Source organism: Xyrauchen texanus, chromosome 3, assembly GCF_025860055.1.
Source record: "Xyrauchen texanus isolate HMW12.3.18 chromosome 3, RBS_HiC_50CHRs, whole genome shotgun sequence".
NCBI classification, from domain to species: domain Eukaryota; kingdom Metazoa; phylum Chordata; class Actinopteri; order Cypriniformes; family Catostomidae; genus Xyrauchen; species Xyrauchen texanus.
This window is the reverse complement of record NC_068278.1, coordinates 52697057-52718399: the sequence shown is the minus strand read 5'-3', so window position 1 is coordinate 52718399 and position 21343 is coordinate 52697057. Positions and strand designations below refer to the sequence as shown.

Here is a 21343-nt window from a genome sequence, read left to right as displayed (position 1 = left end):
ACCAACAATCAGAGAATCGCTGTAAACAAACCGTGGCAAAAGAGCTCAGCAGTGTCCGTCAACTTCCATAATGCACTGCAGACGATGCAACCAAATAAGTCTCCCAACATTTTCAAACTACTCATATATTTGTATATATCTAAATAATTAGCAATATACTTTAAATATATTGATCCTGTACTTATAATCTTAAGATCAATAGTTTAATATTTTCCCATCATTTTTATTTCGATTCACAATGTTTCATGGATTGTAATTAGCTCATTAATGACGTTAAGTACATTGTACCTTGAGGCTTGTACCTTTTGTGTATTTGCCCGATTTTCAAATAATCTTTTGCTTCAAATCAAAGATTGTCATGTTGGGATTTACATTAGAGCTGGTTAGTTTGTTTCATGGCTTAGAACTCTCTTTCTATGGAAAAAGTGAATGCGGAAAATACTTCCAGGCCCAAGATGTCTGAACCCAAACAAACAAGTTGTGTCTTCTCTGCTCTGCTCTTTGTCAGGATGTGAGTTCCTTTAGGAATATCTTGCTTGGGCACATACAGTACGTGTATGCACGTGTGTCTTGTTGCGTATGCTATTCTGACGCAGCAAAACTTTAGGCATATTTCAGCTGAGTCACTGTTTGAATTTGGCTGGTCTTATTTCTGTCAACATTCTTACGGTAGAGTAGTTATTCAACAGATTGCTTGCAAGTTGGACCCGTTTCTTCATCCAACTATACAAATCATCTCACAGTGTAAACCCTTATGTTGTTATTACTGGCAAAATCAAGTTGTCTTAATTAAACTCAAATATCTATGTTCCTTGAACTTATTTTTCTTAAAAATCCATAGACTTTCAGATTGTAAGTGTTAACAACTCAAACTATTGATTACAAAATTGAGGCTAAGGGAAATACCCATAATGCCTTATGCATGAATTATATAATTATGTTTCTTTAGTTAAAGGGAACAGGTGGGGACATTTAAATAGTTGTATTTAAGAATTCATTGAGGTTTTAGCTCTTTTGAAGCAGTATTTATGTTGTTTTGTTGGAAATAGTTGTTTGTGTGATGTCGCCATTAGGGTGATCTGTGGCCCCTTTGGCCCCTGTTACTCATTGTGCATTTCAACTGAAGCACAGGTGTCTGTGCATTTATGTTATGAAATAAGTTTATTTAATGATTGACCTAGAATCAGTTATAATCCTCTTTATATAAGATGTTATTGTATGACCTAAATCTGAGACCATTCAATTAAAATTAAGTTGAAACAACAACATTTAAATAGCAAATCTGAGTTAAAAGAACAGACCGCACAAAAATAAAAATTCTCTCATTATTCACTTACCCTGATGCAATCCCAGATGTGTATGACTGTCTTTCTTTGGCAGAACACAAATGAAGTTTTTTAGAAGAAGATGGAGCTCTGTCAGGTCCATATAATGGAAATAAACAGGTGCCAGCACTTTGATGTTCCAAAAGTCAAATTTAGGCAGCATAAAAGTAATCCACACGACTCTGAAGCAAATCGATACGTTTGTGTAAAAAATAAATCGATAGTTAAAACGTTATTAACTTTTAAAAATCGCTTCCTGCCGGCAGCTGATGCAAAGCATGATGTAAGCGCGTCGGCGAGTTCACACTAGAATTCATAAGTGGTGATTATTTACAACAGAAGAATGAAGTCACGCGAGATTTCGGCCATTTCAAACTGCATCAGAGCCCTGGATGGAAGCACCAATTTTATAGTTAAAAACTTTTAATTATCAACTTTCTTAAATCTATCGATTTGCTTCAGAAGACATTCACTGATTGACTGGAGTCGTGTGGATTACTTTTATGCTGCCTAAATGTGATTTTCGGACCGTCAAAGTGCTGGCACCCATTTACTTCCATTATAAGGACCTGACAGAGCTCTGTCTTCTGAAAATCTTCATTTGTGTTCTGCTGAAGAAAGACAGTCGTATACATCTGGGATGGCATCAGGGTAAGTGAATAATGGGAGAATTTTCATTTTAGGGTGAATTTTTCCTTTAAGTCTACTTGCATCTAGTTACCTTAGCTTGAATAGTTAAGTTCATTCTATATGATCACCAAGTTAAGATAACTAAATTACACACGTTTTGGAGATGAAATTACTCTATTCGAATTGAGTAAAGTCAACGTATTGGGGTTTTCGTTGCAGACTCTGGAGTTTTGTGGCCCACCTACACGTATTCGAGGCCAATTACAGATCAGATCATACAGTCTAAGAGGAGAACATGTTTTTGTCCTACTTTTGCTAATTTATTTTGTTTTGGTCGGTTGTGCTAATTGGATTTGGCCAGCTTTCTGTCTGTATTGTCATGTCATAAGCCTCTCCGTATTCTAATAGGATCACAGTCTGTTGTGTTTCTGTGCACAGGCGTTCATGAATCTGGCTATAGTGTCATTAATACACTCCTCTCTTCCTATCCCTCACTTCCTGTCATGCCATAGATTGATTAACGCTGACTGTGCATCTGGTGTGTGTTTGTGTGTGTGTTAGAATTTCCTCTACTTCATGCACACATATACTTCTTTGATTTTTAGAAATAGGACAAAAATGTCATAACCATTAGTTTTGAAAATAACAGCATTTGCACTTTGAAATGAATGTGAGATATTCACTAGAATGTTTTAACACAAATTAACAGTTTTGTTTTCTTTCTATTGAATCAAAGTTTGATGGTATCACTCACTGCGCCTTCAATCACATATCTTTAGAACACAACCCAATACTTCATATAGATTCAAATATATATGGCACAAAAGAAGAGCACAAATATACATGTATTCCTCTAAAATACACTTTTCTACTACTGGATGTCCTCTCAGTAGGGAAAGGTTAATTTTTAAAATATCCCTTTTTTTTTTTTTACAGTTTTCACAGCTGTGCTCCTACTTGTAAACACCATGAGACATTTATGAAACATTTAAAAAGAAATAGGCAAAATTCAGCCCTCGTCCTGTTTTTCTATATTTCACCTGATTTAAGCTCAATGATAGTATGGTGGATAGTTTGATTATATAGGGGAGACTGGGGCTAGTTGTCACATGGGGAAATTGTCAAAAGTCCACTTGCCCAAATGTGCTTTCTCAAGGTTTTGTACGTTGGCTTCAAACAACTAGTTCAAAATCCTCTTTTAATTTAGAATCATTTTTGTGAATTCTACCCTATAAAGTACATTTTCACTATCTTCATATTTTTGTTATAGCTGGGTAAACCAGCGAACATACTGTAAACAAACCACACTGGCATTCAGGCAAGTGTCAACTATATGAATGTGGATTTTAACCAAAAGGTTTAAATGTGTTCTTAGGACACATGTATTTTTCATGAAAGTCAGGTTGAGGCATGTTGTCACACGTGTTTTATGTCATAAATTAAGACATTATTCTAGAGTTGACACATAGTGAGGGATAGGCCAGAGAAACCAAACATTTTGTGAGACATAAACTTTTAATCTAGCAGTTTCACTGCCCTGTTTTGGCCAGTTAACATAGTGCAGCAGTGATGTAACTGTGTGATGAGTTTTAGAAACTGACCATTAATGAAACTACAGAGACAAAAAACACATGTGCAACTAAAGGTGCCACAAAGTGATTCATTGCTCATGGGACTGAGGCTCAGTTTAGCAAAATGACTCCTTGTTAAGTAATGCCTTAATGAGATCATCCATGTCGTTTTTCCGTCACAACCTATTTTCTTTTGGACGCGAGTCTGTTAATGTATTTTTTGAAAGTGGTTTTAACAAGTCTTAAGTGCAAACACTGGCTGACTGCTTCGTGTACTAAAAATTAATATTTTACTCCTAGAAAGCCCTTGATTTCGAATATTGTGGCGTCTTTTTAAACTGAACAATCAGGCCTAAATACATAAACCATTAGAGGTGTAACCCAACCAAAAGTGACCTAACAGGTTTAAATCAAACCCTTTCGCCTCTGTTTGACAAGCCAAAATATGCCCATGTTGTGGATATAATAAGTTAATTTTCATCGTCGAAGGGATTTGTTTCTGCAAGACGCTGCTGGCTTGTGAAATAAAGTAAACGTTACAGAAGGCATCCACAGACAGTTCTCTTTTTAAGGAATTAAACTTTGCTTTAAGAGATCATGACTCACAAGATTTAGACAAAAATAAGTATGGGTGTCATTGTCTGACGAGTGAGTGAGGTGAGTGAGTGAGGTGAGTGAGTGAGTGAGGTGAGGTGAGGTGAGGGTGAGTGAGTGAGTGAGTGAGTGAGTGAGTGAGTGAGTGAGTGAGTGAGTGAGTGAGGATGATGTAATTTCTGTGAGAAACAGATTTAGATTTAAAGTCTGAAATTAGTTTTTCTTGTTGTCATCATGATTTTGGCTCATTTTCTACCATGCAGCATAATGCAGACCTGCTGACACATCTGCTCTGTTCCAAAGCCATGTTGAAATTATTTATTAATACACTGAATACTCAATATTTATAGAGTACGTTTTCTTGAAATTTATTTGTAGTCTTTTTCTACATCACTCAAGTTCAGGCTGTTTAGACTGCATGTGGTGTGCAGGCTTTATTAGCTACATCCTGTCACAGGCAGATTTTTTTCAGATTACTAACAGTGAGATGGCAGATACGCAGGCAAACTTTAACTCTTCACTCTCTGTTCACTAACCTACTATTGCATTAGAATAATTTTTTTGGGGAAATGGTGCCATGCGTTTGGACATTGTGATATGGTAATAGGAGTATGATGTAAACAGTGAACATGGTATATGAATATGCTAATTATTCAGTTCTATGGTTCAAAATCAAAATGTAAAGTTATTACAATCTGTCGCTATAGGACTGTTTTTTGTTTTTTTTGTAAGGGTCTTAAGTTTTGTTTTTATTAGGGTTACCTTTCCTATATATACTATGGGCCCTATTTTAAGAGTGCTATTGCTAAGCACAGTGCTATGCCATATTTTATAGACACCAAGTCAGTGGGCATGGCCATAAAGTTTTGGTATTTTCATGCAAGAATGAGCTAAGTCTAGGCACAAGTGGGTTTGGCAAAATTACACGTCAATGCGCTAATGGGCTAGGTCAAGTGTGATTTAATACTGAGGCTCTTTTCCGGCACCACCTGCGTCCTATTATATAGTCCATTCCCTGTTAAGCACCAGTAATATAAACAAAGACACCACATGCATAAGTTGGTAGTGCAAATGGACTATATGCAATGAATTAGAGGAATAGAAATATAGGTCCTTGAATGTGTAATGCTCCTTTTATAAGCATTGAAAATGTGGTTCAGGATATGGATGTAGGCTCCATTAAATTGTAGAGAATGGAAGTAAAATTAATCATTTTTATCTACTGACATACAAATCATAGTATTAACAGAAACTGTATAGGCACACACTTCTACCTTTCAAATTATTGAAACATGAAAAACATGAAAAAATGTATCCAAAAATATTTCTAAATTTAAATTACACAATCAAACGAAACGAAAATATAATACAAATAACGAACTGGTAAAAAAAATCCTACCCAAAAACAAACATCAATATAAACATCCATCTTCCACCGGCCCCTTTTGTAGTGTCTTAAAATCACTCTACGACAACAGGTGGAAAAAATACCAATATAAATTAGAAATATATAGAAATATTGTAAATATAATAATAATAATTGAAAAATAAACCTTGATCTATAGATAGTTTAACACAAATCTCATAGATATTTGTTTATTTAAAACGGCTACAACAGTGATTGTCATGGACATAATTTGAAAATCCACTATATTTTCATACAATGGACATGAACTTTCTTACCACTTGCTGGTGGAATCTCCAAACTTCAAATGCAGGAACTGAATTTAGACTGTCTGAAAACAGACGTGGCATTGAAAAGTCAGCGTAATGACCTATTTCTCAGGAACAAATTAAATTGCACCCACAGTTTGTGCACATACACCCACAGATAGTGCAAACACTACCAACCACGCACACTTGCGCTTTGCGCTGGCACAAAAATTGTGCTTCAAAATAGCATTCTCGTGAAAATTGGATGAGGCACCGTCTTTGCGGATATAAAAATACTCTATAATAATAGAGTCCTCTACATACTACAACACTTCCTGTCTAATATATAGGCTTAAACTACTAACATTCAGACTGTCCACAACTATATAGACTCCACATCGGTCACAGGATACTAATGGGCTCTACTGATACATCACATCGGTCACAGGATACTAGTGGGCTCTTCTGATACATATCAGTAGAGCCCACTAATATCCTGTGACCGATGTGGAGTCTATATAGTTGTGGACAGTCTGAATGTTAGTAGTTTAAGCCTTTATATTAGACAGGAAGTGTTGCAGTTTTGGATGTTAAGATGATCTTGAAATATTTTGTAAGTAAAACTCAAAATCCAATATGTTGTCGTGCATTTTGATTTATTATAAGGTTTGACTACTTATTCTGAATGTCAGTGCAGCATGGTGTTGTGTCTGTGTGTAACTTGTAGGCCTATATTGTGTCTGCTTTTTGTTTTGATGAACAAACTTTAGGATTTCCTGGTTCTTTGTATGCTGCACTGGCACAATAGACATTCTCAGTCTGTTAAACTGCATTAACCCTTAACTTGTCATTTGTCCTTGACACTGTTTGTGCAGAAGACCTCACAGTTCTGTGTTTTGTCTTTATATTGCTACATTGCTCATAAATGGGTCATGTTTTTAATTTGGTATCAACATGGTAAAAGCCAGAAGTAATTGGAGTACCATGTAAATACCGTAATAGATGAAAATGGTAGTTTTCTGCCATAGTACTTTTTTGTAAGGGCCTGTCTTTGTTTCTCTTCCATACTGTCAGCTTCATAGCCTCGCTCTGTCATAGAAAGCATTCGAACTCTTCAGTATTGCTATATTTATGACAGTGCACCTTATTTCAATCCCTGTTTCTAAATTTAGGTAGATTAGAATGTGTATTATTATAAATGTTTCTTAAAGAGTTGGATTATTGAATGTAAAACTGTACTTGTATCGTCTGTCTTTTGTGGAAAGTTTAGGACAAACATTTTGTTGTTTGATTCTTTTATGAATGTGTTCTCTGCTAAAAACCATTAATCTCAGTCATTGTAAGAGTAACTGACTCTTTTACGAATGTGTAGTGTCATGTCCACTTTTTGTAAAACAGCCAAGTAACGTATGTTTTGATTGATTTGACGATTTCTCAATTGATCTGATTAACCGCTATCTTCTCCTCCAGGTAAATCCCACTTGGCAATTGTTCAGAAAGTTAATAATGAGGGGGAGGGAGATCCGTTCTATGAGGTGCTGGGATTGGTCACCCTGGAAGATGTCATTGAAGAGATCATCAAATCAGAAATCCTGGATGAGTCTGATCTTTACAGTGAGTGGACACAGTCTAAATGAGTTTTTTTTAGTGTTGTGGATGCATGTTGTATTACGTTTTATATAAATTAAAATTAAATATCATATGAAGCACGCACATTTAAGAAGTACCGAATACACGTGCACAAATCAAAAACATGCACAAAAAAAAATTTGTTGGTTTAACTTAATTCAATCGTGGATCCACACAATGAAAATTTGTTTCTTTGATATGAAATTAAAATGTAGGCTCAACTCAAATACATTGTGTAGCAATAACCTAAATTAATTGAGATATCCTAACTTAAATTTGATCTGTTAATATAACTCTATTGAACTCTGTATCTTGTTTCTAGCTAGCAACAAACAAATTAGCATATTTTATATATCTTTTTGTACTGTATAACAAGTATGGTGCGGCTGTTTACAGATCCCCAATCAGTCATTATACTGATGATCCTCCAGTATTTGCTTTATAAGAAAAGCAAAACACGCTTATTTTCCCAACCTCAACATAACCATTATCTCCACACTTCTACGCAATGGTAACCTCCAAAAACATTAAACCTCACAAAAACGTCTTTAAATCCCAACATAACAAAAATGTAAACACTGACAAGTCTTCTACTAGTTTCAGTTTGCATAGAAATACATTAAAATAGCAATTCATTTTCAAATTTACTCACCCAATCCAGGACCCTGCAAAGAATGCTTGGAACTGGAAATCCCCTGCCCGGTTTTAGCAATACATGAATTGGTCTCATCTCAAACATAAATGTATTAAGTTTTTAATAAACGCATGTTTTAAGTTTATTTCAGGTTTAGCTTTTTCGATAGAGCTGCTTTCCCTTTTTTCATTGTATTTCAATGATAAAACCGTGATTAAGAACATTAAGGTCTGATCAAGAGCATTTAGCTCGAAACATCCAGGTTTTGTTCAGAATACAATTAAACACAATTCTCGGGAGCAACGTTGTGCTAACCTTGTATGTTGAGAAAGGGATAGTTCCTGCAAAAATGTAAATTCTGCCATCATTTGCCTTGTGTTCCATATAATACATTTTTGGTAAAAATGGTATATGGGTTTCGAACAACGTGAGAGTGAGTAAATAATGGCATTTTTTTCTTCTTTTGCATGAACTTTCCTTTTAACACTTCATAGGCTAGATCAAAACATAAGTACAGGATTCTTAAAAACGAAAAAAAAAAAACCTACACTTTTTTACACTTCCTGTTGCTGGGCTGCATCTATACCAATTCACATGCAAGATTGTGACATGCATAGCTGCCTCTTACAAAATCACAGAGACACAAACTTTACACATTTTAAAGAACTCCTACTCATGATTTTAAGGGTTTCATGGTGGAGTTAAAATATTATTAAGATTTATTATAATTTTATTTGTTTGTCATTATAATATTGTGCATATAGCATAATAAATAGTATGTAGTGTATAATATACAGCACAGTATTTACAGCACTAAAAGCTCAAAACCTTCAAACATGAAACCTTCTCCTGTGTTTTCTGTTGTGAAACCTGTTTTCAAATGTTTAACTATTTATCTCAATTTCAGACAAATTCATACTCTGAACTTTTTGTGAATATTCTGTATTTTCAGCTGATAACCGCAACAGAAAGAAAGTGGCACACAATAAGAACAAGCGTGACTTTTCTGCCTTCAAACAAGAGAGTGAATCTAAAGTCAAGATCTCTCCTCAGCTGCTGTTGGCCGCTCACCGCTTTCTTGCAACAGGTAAACAACCAGTCGCAACCATCCCAAGAATGACTGTAAAGCATGTGGCATTACGTCCTCCATGCCATCATGACCCACAATAAGTTAAAATATGTAGTGTTGTTGTCACTTTTGATCTCTGTTATCAAGGCCTAGTGTACTGTAAGTCAGTACAATGGATTGTGAGTAAAACAAGGGCTGGTATTGAGGTATATAAGAGGGAGATTAGGAGAACATACTTTGTCAGTGTGCTGTCAGCTTAGTGTCATTATTATAGAATGAGAAATCTACATTAGTTAAAACCATTAAGAATTTGATCTCCTGTTTATATGATTTTAGGTGACAAAATGCAATTTGGATGGCCTTTCTGATTATATTTTAGTAAAACATGAGTGTATCTCAGTGTTTCCCCTTGGATTTTTTTGTTGTGTGCACATCCACAAGCCCACAATGCCAGACCTCAATTTGTGTGTGTTGGTGGAGGAATAGCTTAAAACGGCCTAAGAATCATTATAGATGGGTTATTCTTGTTTATCTTGTCATGTGTTTTTATTTACTGCGAGCTTTTTACAATTGAAGGGCTCAGGAAGCCCAGATAGCTGTAGTATTAACTGTCCAATAACTAAATCCTCAATGCATATTACTTGCACTTTGTTTATTAAACATAAATACAAATAGATAATATAAACCAGGGGCGATGCTAGGATTTTAATCTTAGGGGTCTCAGCCCCCAGTGACATTAGAAAAGGTGCACATTTAATCCATTCCACACTGCTGCATAGATGATATTTAGTTTTTAAACTGTGTTTTTACATCATTTAAGCTAGCCAGCAAATATACATTCATAATACTGTATAATAAACATTTATAAATGTATAAAAATAAACGAAATCGCTTGAAGAATACTGACAAACCATAAAATATTGTAAATGTCTATTTATTGGCAATATGTTTCATCTGTCTTAAGCGTTCCTATTTGTTCTCCATTTATTAACAATAATTATAGAACATGAATCAATCATTTCACAACTTCTATAGTTTAAATTTATGTCAAAAACTCATTGCTACAATAAATGTCACATTTATTGCATTTTCCCCACAAATGAAAACAAAGCATAGCTATCATTTTGTGAACTGCTGTGCATGACTATACAAAAAGACAACAATATTAGCCTAAAAATAATTATAAGTGATTCAATTATGTCCTGATGTCATCAGTCACTTTTACCCATTCTTCATCGAGCCACTTTCTCTCCTTGTTGAACGAGATTATCAAAGTAAACAAATGACATGCCCTACTCCTCTCCTTCAGTCGGTCAACAGATCCTGATCCTCACTTGTTCAGTGAAGCGGCATATCGTTCAGTGGGTCAAACCAATTAATATTGTCCTTCGCAGTGCGCACTTGAATGCTATTGGCTTGCGCTTTAGTCTTTACAGGCAACAAAAGCCAACTTTTAAACTAAAGCTTGTTTGCTTTGAAAGGAAGAGACGTCAGTGTATGGAGGTGAACGAGAACGATTTGTTCACTTAAAAGATTCATTCTTATTCATTCACGAATGATGCATCACTACTGCGCACATATTAAAGAACCATGTGAAATTTCAGCAGCGGCATTCATAATTTAGCAGTGGAGGTGTGCCATGCTGAAGGCAAATAGGGGAAACACTATTTCTACTTTCCATATATCTGTTTTGACTTGCTCTACTATTTGAATCCTTTTTCACATTTAGATTTCTTCAGACACTTTCAAGGTGTATATATATATTCATTATGAATGTTTCATGGTAATCAAACCAATGACCTTGGCGTTGTTGGTACCAGTTGAGCTACAGGTAATACTAGTTCAAATGTATTTGTACATGCTCTTTCTATGCCCTTTTCTGTGTCTTTGCAGAGGTTAATTTGTTCAGTCCATCTCAAATATCAGAGAAAGTTCTTCTTCGAATCCTTAAGCACCCTGATGTGATCCAAGAGATCAAATTCAACGAGAACGACAAGCGATCAGCTCACCACTACCTTTACCAGCGCGGCAAACCGGTGGACTACTTCATACTAGTACTGCAGGTAACAGCACAATCTGAAATGCTCCAACTCTGGGGCCTGCTGTAGATTTAACTGCTGCAGAATCCGGGCTTTTAGGGATCCTAAAGCCAATTAGGCAGGCGAGGTGTTTTAAGCTGTTTAAGACCGCAGGCTTTGGCATGGAGCATTGACATCTGGTTGGCATTTCATTCTGGTATCACATTGCAAAGATTTTAATAGATTAATTTAATATTAATTTTACATTTAGATTTAAATACATAATATAATAAATCTAATAAAATATTATAATAAATGTAATTAATAAATTACATTTCTGTAAAGCTGCTTTAAAACAATATGTATTGTGAAAAGCGCTATACAAAAAAAATACTTGACTTAGCTAACCTCTTGCTTTTTCAGTTCCTTTTTAAGGAAAGGAAACAAAAAGTGATTACGTTTTTAAAATGTCATGGCACAATATGATTGTTAATTAATGGGTCTATTTTTCACCCACAGTATCTACTTTATATTTCGTTTTTTTAACCCTTAATTGCATGGGAATTTCATAAATCAAACACACTTATATATTCAGGTTTTTAGAGACCCGGCATGGATATCTCTCACAAATTGGAGACGCAACTGGCTGTCAAAAACATATAGAGCTACACATAACACAAAAAATACACATAAGCTGCACATGTATTTTCTCAGGCACTGTCTGAGTCTAAATAGATGTCAAGTCATTTGTATTTGTAAAGCACTTTTCAAAACACACATAATTTAATAGCAGCTTTACTGAAGATAAGACTGTAATATCTATAAAGTCTGAGAGTCATCATTATGTAGTTTGATTAAATTTGATTGTAAATTGTGTATAAAAATAAATAACTATATAATTGTATTTAGAGCCCCCAGTTAACAAGCCGAAGATGACTGTGGCAAGGATTACAAAACTCTATGGGCCAGTTCCCCTCTTGCTAAACAGCATGTATATAATGCCAATATTAGTTATTTGTAAACTTAAGTGTTACTTTTGTAAGAACTGTAAGTTTAATAACTAATGTCTTTGAAGTCCATCCTGGATTAGCTGCAGAAGTTCACATAGATGCAATTGTCCTTTGTTAGTTGGCTGATGAAGGCCTTTGTTGGCAATTCATTTATAGTCCATGTATTCCATTTTAAGAGTGTAGTCCAACAATAGACCGAGGTGATGCAGGCAGAGATCAGGGATGTGCATCAACCGGCAGTTAATTCCAGTGAGATCTATCATAAGTGCAAGGTTCAGGCAGTGGCATATGAAGTAACCCATGTCTTATGGTTGGAGTTGGCATCAGTTCATCCTCTGAAGTCCATCGTATTAGACTGAAGTGATGTTTGGCTTGCAGCGGCTGCTATAAGTCATCATCACACTGAGACACGTAGCAGTGGAGTCAGACACCAAGCAGGAATGGAGCTGGATCCAGCTGGTTCTGGTGACCTCGGTATATGAATCCAGAGGTTGAAACAAATAGAATAATATTAGCGTAAATGCCATTTACGTTTTTTGCGGAGTTATAGATCATGATAAATATTTCTGGTTCTGGCAGACCTAACTAAAGCAGCCTAGTTGTGAGTTGATTAATAAATTAGATGTATGCCAGGCTAAATAGATGAGTCTTTAGTCTAGACTTAAACTGAGTGAGTGTGTCTGTGTCCCGAACAGTGTTAGGGAGACTATTCCAAAGCTTTGGAGCCAAATATGAAGGGATCTACCTCCTGTTGTGGATTTTTATATTCTAGGAACTATTAAAAGACGATTGTAATGAACATGATGGTATAATATATAGTGTGGTAGGTACTGTGGAGCTAGACCATTCACAACTTTGTATCTAGTTAACACATTTTTTAATTAATACAAAATTTTACAGGTAGCCAATGTAACTACGATAAATTTGGGCTAATCTGATCATATTTCTTGGTTGTAGTCAGCACTCTGTCTGCTGAATTTTGAACCGATTGAAGTTTATTTATTGAACTTGCAGGACATCCTCCCAGTAATGCATTTCAATAATCTAGTCTTGAGGTTTGGTCTTAATAATTAGCTTTTTGGCATCAGCAACCGAGAGCATGTGTCGTAACTTCGCAATATTTCTGAGGTGGAAGAATGCTGTTCTACAAACATTGTACATTTGACTTTAAAAGGAATAACAAATACAACACCTGCACAATTTACATCATTTCAGTAGTACATCCAAATGACAATAGTCGTATCATATTGTTCATGTGTTGTACTTGCTATAGTTTACTTCCATGTTGTTTCTTTATCAAATAGTAGTGTCAAATGTAAATCAAGTCAGTCACTGTAACATCAATGCCACCTCGAGAAAGAAATAACATGTATAATATATGTGTGTGTACACCCATATGAAATACTTATAAATCACCATTGTTGGACAGAAAATAATAAAATAAAATAGTTATGTGATAATTTATGGAAGTGCAAAAAAATAAAAATAAATGACCCTTACACACCTAGGGTCTCTAAAGACCCTATGCACTTTGGTACCTACATTTGTTTTGCATTTTGTATGTGTGTGTGTTACACTATTTATAAGAGACAGAGGAATGTTAAAGATGTGTGGGCACAACTCCAAAATATGGATGACTTTCAGGTTTCAGAATGAGGTCTCTGGTCACTATAGACCTGAGGCATGCGTTTAAGGGTTAAAGTGACTAGTCATATTACTCCAATACTAAAATGATAAATAGTTGGCCCATAATATGAGTTAAAGTAACATGTTTCAGGTTTTGTGTCAATAAAACCGTACGGTTCATTGTTTTCTCATATTATGGGTCGACTATTTATCATTTTAGTTTACCTAAAACTTTTATTTTAGTAATTGGTGATATTTGGATTGCTCTGACTCTAGTTCAGGTCAGCGTTAGTTGTTTGATAAACTATATAGATTTATGATATGTTAGGAATAGCTTATACAGTATCTCTAGCCATTGTGAACTAGATACATGTGGTGTGTTGAGCAGAATGCTAATGTTGCTGTCTTTAGTGTGAAACGTAAAACAAATTTGATCAGACCTATTTAGATAGGTAACCAAAGAAATATACCTGAATTGCATCTGTTTCTTATAAAGAAATGCACCAAATATAGTGTAACCGTTACAATGAAGTAGCAATAAAAGCCTTTGGTAAAGGTCATTGCCAATAAAGCATTTTTAGCTACTAAATATAAGTCTGCCCATGCTTTTCCCATCAGTAAGCTTGATTATGTGAAACATTTGTTTACTTTCATACGTGTGTGTGTGTGTGTGTGTGTGTGTGTGTGTGTGTGTGTGTGTGTGTGTGTATATATATATACATATACACACACAGCCGTGGCCAAAAGTATTGGCAGTGACAAATTTTGTTTCGCAAATTCTTCTGCTTCAGTTGTTGTGGTGTTGATTCACATTGTTTCTAGATTATTGTGCAGAGTGATCAGATGCATTTTAAATAATTGCAAAAAGCTTCATTGGCCAAAAAATGTACTTTATCACAAAAACCCTGGCACAAAAAGACCAGCTAACATAATTTCACTAATCATATCAGTACTAGGCAGGTGAAATTACTATCATTCTGATTGGATTATAAGAGCAGAAATTTTGCTATAAAAGGAGGGAAGAAGTGCTTCCAATCATTGTGTTCTTGTTAGCAATGGTTACCTCTAAAGAAAGATGTGCAGCCTATATCGGTATGCATTAAAATGGCCTCACATGCAAGGAAATTGCTGCAAAGAATATTGCACCTGAAAGAACCATTTACCGGATCATCAAGAACTTCAAGGAGAGAGGTTCAACTGCAGTGAAGAAGGCTTCAGGACGTCCCAGAGTGTCCAGCAGGCGCCAGAATCGTGTCACCACCAGTGCAGAGCTTGCTCAATATTGGCAGCAGGTTGGTGTTAGTGCATGAGCACGCACAGTGAGGTGAAGACTTTTGGACAATGGTCTAGTGTCAAGAAGGGCAGCAATGAAGCCACTTCTCTCCAAGAAAAACATCAAGGACAGACTGAAATTCTGCAGGAAGTACAAGGATTGGACAGCAGAAGACTGGTGCAAAGATATTTTCTCTGATGAAGCCCCCTTCCGACTGTTTGGGACATCTGGAAAATCGATAGTCTGGAGAAGAAAAGGTGAACGCTACCACGAGTCCTGTGTCATGCCAACAGTGAAGCATCCTGAAACCATCCATGTGTGGGGTGAAATGGCTCAGAGATCATTACATTGAAATTTTGGAATCGTGGCCAGACAACTCCCCGGATCATAATCCCATTGAGAACCTGTGGTCAATCCTCAGAAGGAGAGTGGACAAGCAGAAGCCCACAAATTGTGATCAACGCCGAGTACGAATAAGTCAAGAATGGATCGCCATCAGTCACGGATTTGACCCAGATGCTGATATCCAGCATGCCAGAGCAAATTGCAGATGTTATGAAGAACAAGCGATAACACTGTAAATATTGACTCTTTCCATATATTGAATGTTTTTGCCAATAAAAGCCTTTAAAACTCATGAAATGCTTATCATTGTTTTCCAGTATACCATAGAAACATGTGAAAAATAATTTACAAATACTGAAGCTTCAAAATTTGCAAAACACTAAATTGATGTCACTGCCAATCCTTTTGGCCACCGCTGTATATGAGGGCTGAAACAATTAGTCGACGTTATCGACAACTTCGACAAGAAATGTCGCAGTATGCTGCTGCTAGATTAATAACATGATGGATGGCGACGTATTGAATCATAATATACTGTAGCCTCTGTGTCACGTGTGTTATTGTGTGTGTGTTGTGCAGTGTATTGTGTGTGTTAGTGTGTTATCTTATTGTGAAGTAAATCTGTGAAATGAAGCTCTGTTAAGAAGATAGAATTTGTTTTTGTGAGTTTAAAGAAGGATCGAAGTGAAAAAAAAGATGAGAGTGTAGTCTTAGCCCATTATACACTGCAACAAAGTTTTTGATCAGTCTTTTTTGGCTTGTTTTCTAAAAATAATATCTAAAACAACATACATTTACATTAGTAGCTATACTGCAGAAGAAAAAAATGTTATTGGAGAATGTTGAATAAAATAAAATGTCTAAAAACAGATACATTTACCTGAGAAGATTTGGAAAACTAGACAAAAACTCCTTTTTTTTTTTTTTTTTTTTTTGTGTGTGTGTTATTGGAATTCAGTGAATGCCATTTAGAGATTTAATTTTAATTAAATGACATTTTACGTTTAATACAACCTTTTTAATTCTAGGCACAAGCTGAATAGTTGGTTAAGAGCTAATGATTAATCGTTGCAATAATCAACTGAATAGTCGAATAATCATTAGATTAGTCGATTATCAAAATAATCGTTAGTTGCAGCTCTAATACAATAATTATTTTCTTTTCTTATAACGTTTTATATATATATATATTTATTATATGACATTTTGGGCAGATTCTTATACAATCACCATTCACTTTCAGTGCATCTTTTTATCATAAAATGAAATCAAAGGGAGAGTTCACCCAAAAATTAAAATTGTCTCATTTACTCACCCTTATGCCACCCCAAATGTGTATGACTATCTTTCTTCAGCAGAAGAATATCTCAACTCTTTTGGTCCATACAACACAAGTGAATGGGTGCCAACATTGTGAATCTCAGCATAACAGTAATCCATATGACTCCAGTGGTTAAGTCAATGTTATCAGAAGTGATATGATAGGTGTGGGGAGCAGATATTTAACAATATTTAAGTCAATTTTTACCATAAATTCTCAGTCAATGTCCACTTTCACTTTCACATTTTTGTGTTTTTGGTGATTCAGATTTTTCATGTATACAACCCCTATTGGGCACAGAGAAGAATTTCTAGAAATATTGACTTCAATATTGATCTGTTTCTCACCCAAAACTATCATATATCACTTCTGAAGGTAAAGATTTAACCACTGGAGTCATGTGGATTACATTTATGCTCCCATGTTCTTTTTGGAGTGTCAAAATTTGGCACCAATTCACTTTCTTTGTATAGACCTTCAGATCTGAGATATTTTCATAATAATCTTAATTTGTGTTCTGCAGAAGAAAGTAATACACATCCTGGATGACATGATGGTGAGTGAGTAATGAGAAGTTTAATTTTTGTGTGAACTTTTCCTTTAAATTATGACATTTGATGAAGCTCAGATAATTTTTTTTTAGGAGCGATTCATGCAAAAATCCAGATTAGTTTTTAAAGATACAAGTTGTACTTTTTCCCACCGTGTTAATCCCCAACGATCCTCCATCACGTATTCCCTCATTCATTCTCTCACTTTATCTCAGGTTTGTTATGTTGTTTTTAGCTTCTAAACAATCATTAGACCATTCAGCTAATGATGGCTAAACATCTCATGCACAATTCAATGAATCACGGACCCCACACATGGTGTCTTTACCCATGAACATGCAAAACCACAACAGTCCTCCAAAGAAATGAGGTGTTAAGACAAAACCACTTTAATGACATCAAATCAGCACAGATGAAAAGTACACGAACAGTACATGAAACATCTATTTTGTCTCTCTTAAGAGTGTTGAATGATCTTTGTTCCTTGAACTGTAATGAATTGAATTTGCGCTCAAATGTCTGACTTCGGTTTACAGCAGTGTAGATTATTCACTGTCAGAAGGAAATTCATTAATAGGATATGAAGCGCACACTAGCAGCAGTTTGAGACATCTGTTTGTATGTTTGTTATTTATTATTTAAAGCAGCCAGATGATGTGTTTGTTTAAGCCGGATGTGCTGTATATTATAATTCTTATTTAATACATTTAGTGTGCATGCAAGTAGACTTTCCAACATGGAGACCTTTCTTTCCTGGCATCAGTTAAAGACGGCCTCCTGCCAGACTTCAAGCTGAGTGGGCCGAGTGACCTTAATCAAATATTAATTCTGCTTTCTCAGAGGTGTCAGGCTTTGTGTTAAAGATCCAGAACACCTTTTCTGTTGTATTGCTGTGCATATCTGCAACAATGACTGTCTCATCTAAAACAAACTTAGCTTAAATAAAAAGAAGGTTTCTGTACAATAATAAAAAATAAATAAAAAAAGTAATTAAGACAAAATAACATGGAAAAAAAAATCTAAAACCTACGTTTAAGACGAACTGGAATGCAAGACAAGGTGAATATTTTAATGTTTCATATGTGTTGTCTTCAATTTAGGCTTTAGGTGCTTTTTATTTTTCCAATTTAGCCAAGTAAGGCTAACTAAAATCCCAGACAAAATTGTACCTCTATATTTATGTACGGTTTTCTTAAATTTGAGATTTTAGATTTTGCTTTTAAAAAAGGGATTTTTCCCTCAAAGTATGAAACCTAAATTTAAGACAAACTGAAATGCGACACAGGAAAAACCTTGTGATGTTTGTTTATTTATTTATTTATTTATTTTTGTCACAGGTTTTTTGCTTTTAAAAAATCTAATTTGTAGAAATTTAAAGATAAACTATGATTCAAGAAAAAGTTCAGTTGTGTTGAATCTTTTAAATGTAATTTTGTGATTGGTCAGGATGATCGATTAGTCTGTTAGTGAGGTCGACTACTGATTTTATCTAAAAAAATAAATAAATACAAATTATAGCTTTATTTTGTTTTATCAGCAGTTAGAAAAAAATATGAAAAAGTGTCTGATTGGAATGGACCCTAAACCTGCCAAATTTAGGGGCTCCCTTAAGACCAACTATTCGTTCAGACCACCCATCGACTAATCAGTTTTGGAAATCTAGTTTTGTACATCCCTTGTTTCAGCTGGAGTAGAGAGAGGTTGGCTGCAGTTTTCTAATCTTTGCACAAATACTTGGAGATGATTGCTCACCCTCACCACAACGTGAGAACTTTTGTTAGTTACTTAGACAGAGGCTTGTTAAACACAAACATTGTCATTTTTAAATGCGTGCTTTGCCTCCCACGTTATATATGAATGATGAAATTAATTATTGACTGTACTGATGGTTAGAAGAGGTTATTTAGTGATGTAACAGTACACACACAAACTTCTGCATGTACATGCACAAAGAAACAAACATTATCTCTCGTCTTATTTATATATAGCCTGTTATTGCAAACTTACCATGTGTGTGACAAAACTGTCAAGTTAACAAAGGTAAATGTATGTGTGTAGTGTTATTATCATTAATGAAAACTAAATTACATTTTTTTCGCTAGCTGAAATACAAATGAAAACTGATATGGTTGTAAAATCTGAAACTAAACTTGTTTTTGATTGGTAGTATATTATAAAACTTTTAAACCTTTACATACCCCTTTTATTAACTATTGAAATGCCACTAGATGTAACTCAACTGAAAATGTTAATAGACGTTAAACATATTTAAATAATAGGCTGCTTTAAGTGTAGTATTTTATTTCTGCTAAAACTGATGTAATTTCTGCAGCACTAGCGCCACCAAATGGAATTGCAAAAATAAATAATGTTTTCAGAACAGATTTCTAAATACAGCCCCCTTCTGCCTTTGATCAAACGCCCCCAACTTACGCCATTGGTCGAGTACATTTTACAGTCTGTCTTAAGTTGGGTCGCTCAAAACAAAGAGGAATTTTTATAGCTCCACAGAGACACAGTGTTTTCAGTTTGTAAAGTTGTCTCTGTATATTAAGCTGGGATAGTAGAAAGTACTTTAACAAAGTAATGAAAAGTAAACTTTAGTGACAAATTGAAAATTAAAATACAAATAAAAACTTAATTAAAATCCCATACTAGGCTACAGTTTCGGGCTACATTTAGGGTGTGGTTTAATGTTCATTTAAAGTTATTATAATTATCTTTATATAAATCGACAGTCCATGCTGCCCTACAAAGGCAAAACGCCAAAACTGTAGCAGCACTGAAACAGACAAATTTCTTCTTTTATTGTCCAGCCAAATATGGATTATCACAGTTTCACATTTTCATCACATAGAAACCAGATTTAGGTCAGAACTCAGTTTTGACTAAATATGTAGTTACTGCGTTGTGACTTTGCTTTGCAGAATGGTGTCATTTAAATGGCAAAGGGTGTGTGTGTGTGTGGGGAGATATTTGTGAGAATTGGTTAAATGAGATTGTTGATTGTTGACATTTTAAGGAGTGAAATGCTTTGTGAAATGTGTTTATGATTGACAAATGTGAACTTTTTCCTTTGCAAGTTATTGCGGCCCCCCTCACAGCCATGAATTTGTAAGTAGCACAAGGTCAAGACATTCTATTAAAAAAACTGTCCGTGTGTGTGTGTGTGTGTGTGTATACACTGTTCGTTCATGAGGTCTCGGTCAATTCATATATTTGTGAAAGGAGATCAATCTCATATTTCCAGGAAAACAGGATTCACTCTGGCAGCTGCATTACTCTGCAAAACAATCCCTCTACCTTGATCGGTCTCTGTTTGTGTGTATCAACATTGTGATCACGATGCATTGTGCACCTCATTGTGTGGACATCAGTCACTCGGTGGTATTTGGCCCCTCTCGTGTGTGTGTGTGTGTGTGGGAGCTTCATTGTTGTTTGAGAGGGGATTTACTGTGCTACAGTTCTCACATTCCTCTTGACGAGAGCTCACACACTCTTAGCGTTTTAATTCACCCATGGCCTTCTCAGTCTGTTTAACGGTTATTTGTTTTTCCCTTTAGGTTCATTTATTCCTCTGTCTACAATTTGGGTTTCTGTACAGGCCTAGGGATGACCCTTCTGGAAAAATTACTTTAATTCAACCATCCAAAAATGTTTGTCCTTGACTTAAAACTTGTCTAGGAAACTGGTCTTGGGGTATTTCACCTTTTGGTTTAAAGTAGGAGTAAGGCTCATGTCTTTGTCCATGCTTTTATTTAAAGAAATGGTTCAGAAATAAAATTCTCTTTTCCTGAGATTTTGAAAAATGGTTCTTCCATGCAACAAAAAGATATTGTGAATTGTGACAGTCAAGCTCCATATAAATATATATATGTAATCAAATTCAATAATTACAGGGTGAAATATTAATGTAATAGTTCATCGAGTGTATTTTCAGAAAGATGTGTATGTTTAAACCTACAGTTCATGCAACTGTTGTTAGGGCCACCAGTTGGACTGGTTTGTTTGGTTAAGAAATATGCTTGTCTAATGATGTGTTTGTGTGTGTGTGTTTAACCAGCCAGAATCATTCCCTCTTTCTTTGTGCGCAG

The 21343-nt window shown here is 35.2% G+C and overlaps 1 protein-coding gene across 2 annotated transcripts in view; it reads left to right on the top strand.

Annotated features, from left to right (window-relative positions):
* The window catches only part of LOC127621257 (metal transporter CNNM4), a 43228-nt gene that overhangs the window by 7315 nt on the left and 14570 nt on the right, over positions 1-21343 (top strand). For both annotated transcript variants that reach the window (XM_052094782.1, XM_052094774.1), the window contains exons 2-4: positions 7244-7387; positions 8989-9123; positions 10999-11168. In XM_052094782.1, coding sequence (XP_051950742.1) covers positions 7244-7387; positions 8989-9123; positions 10999-11168 — 449 coding nt within the window. The remainder of the gene's footprint in view (positions 1-7243; positions 7388-8988; positions 9124-10998; positions 11169-21343) is intronic.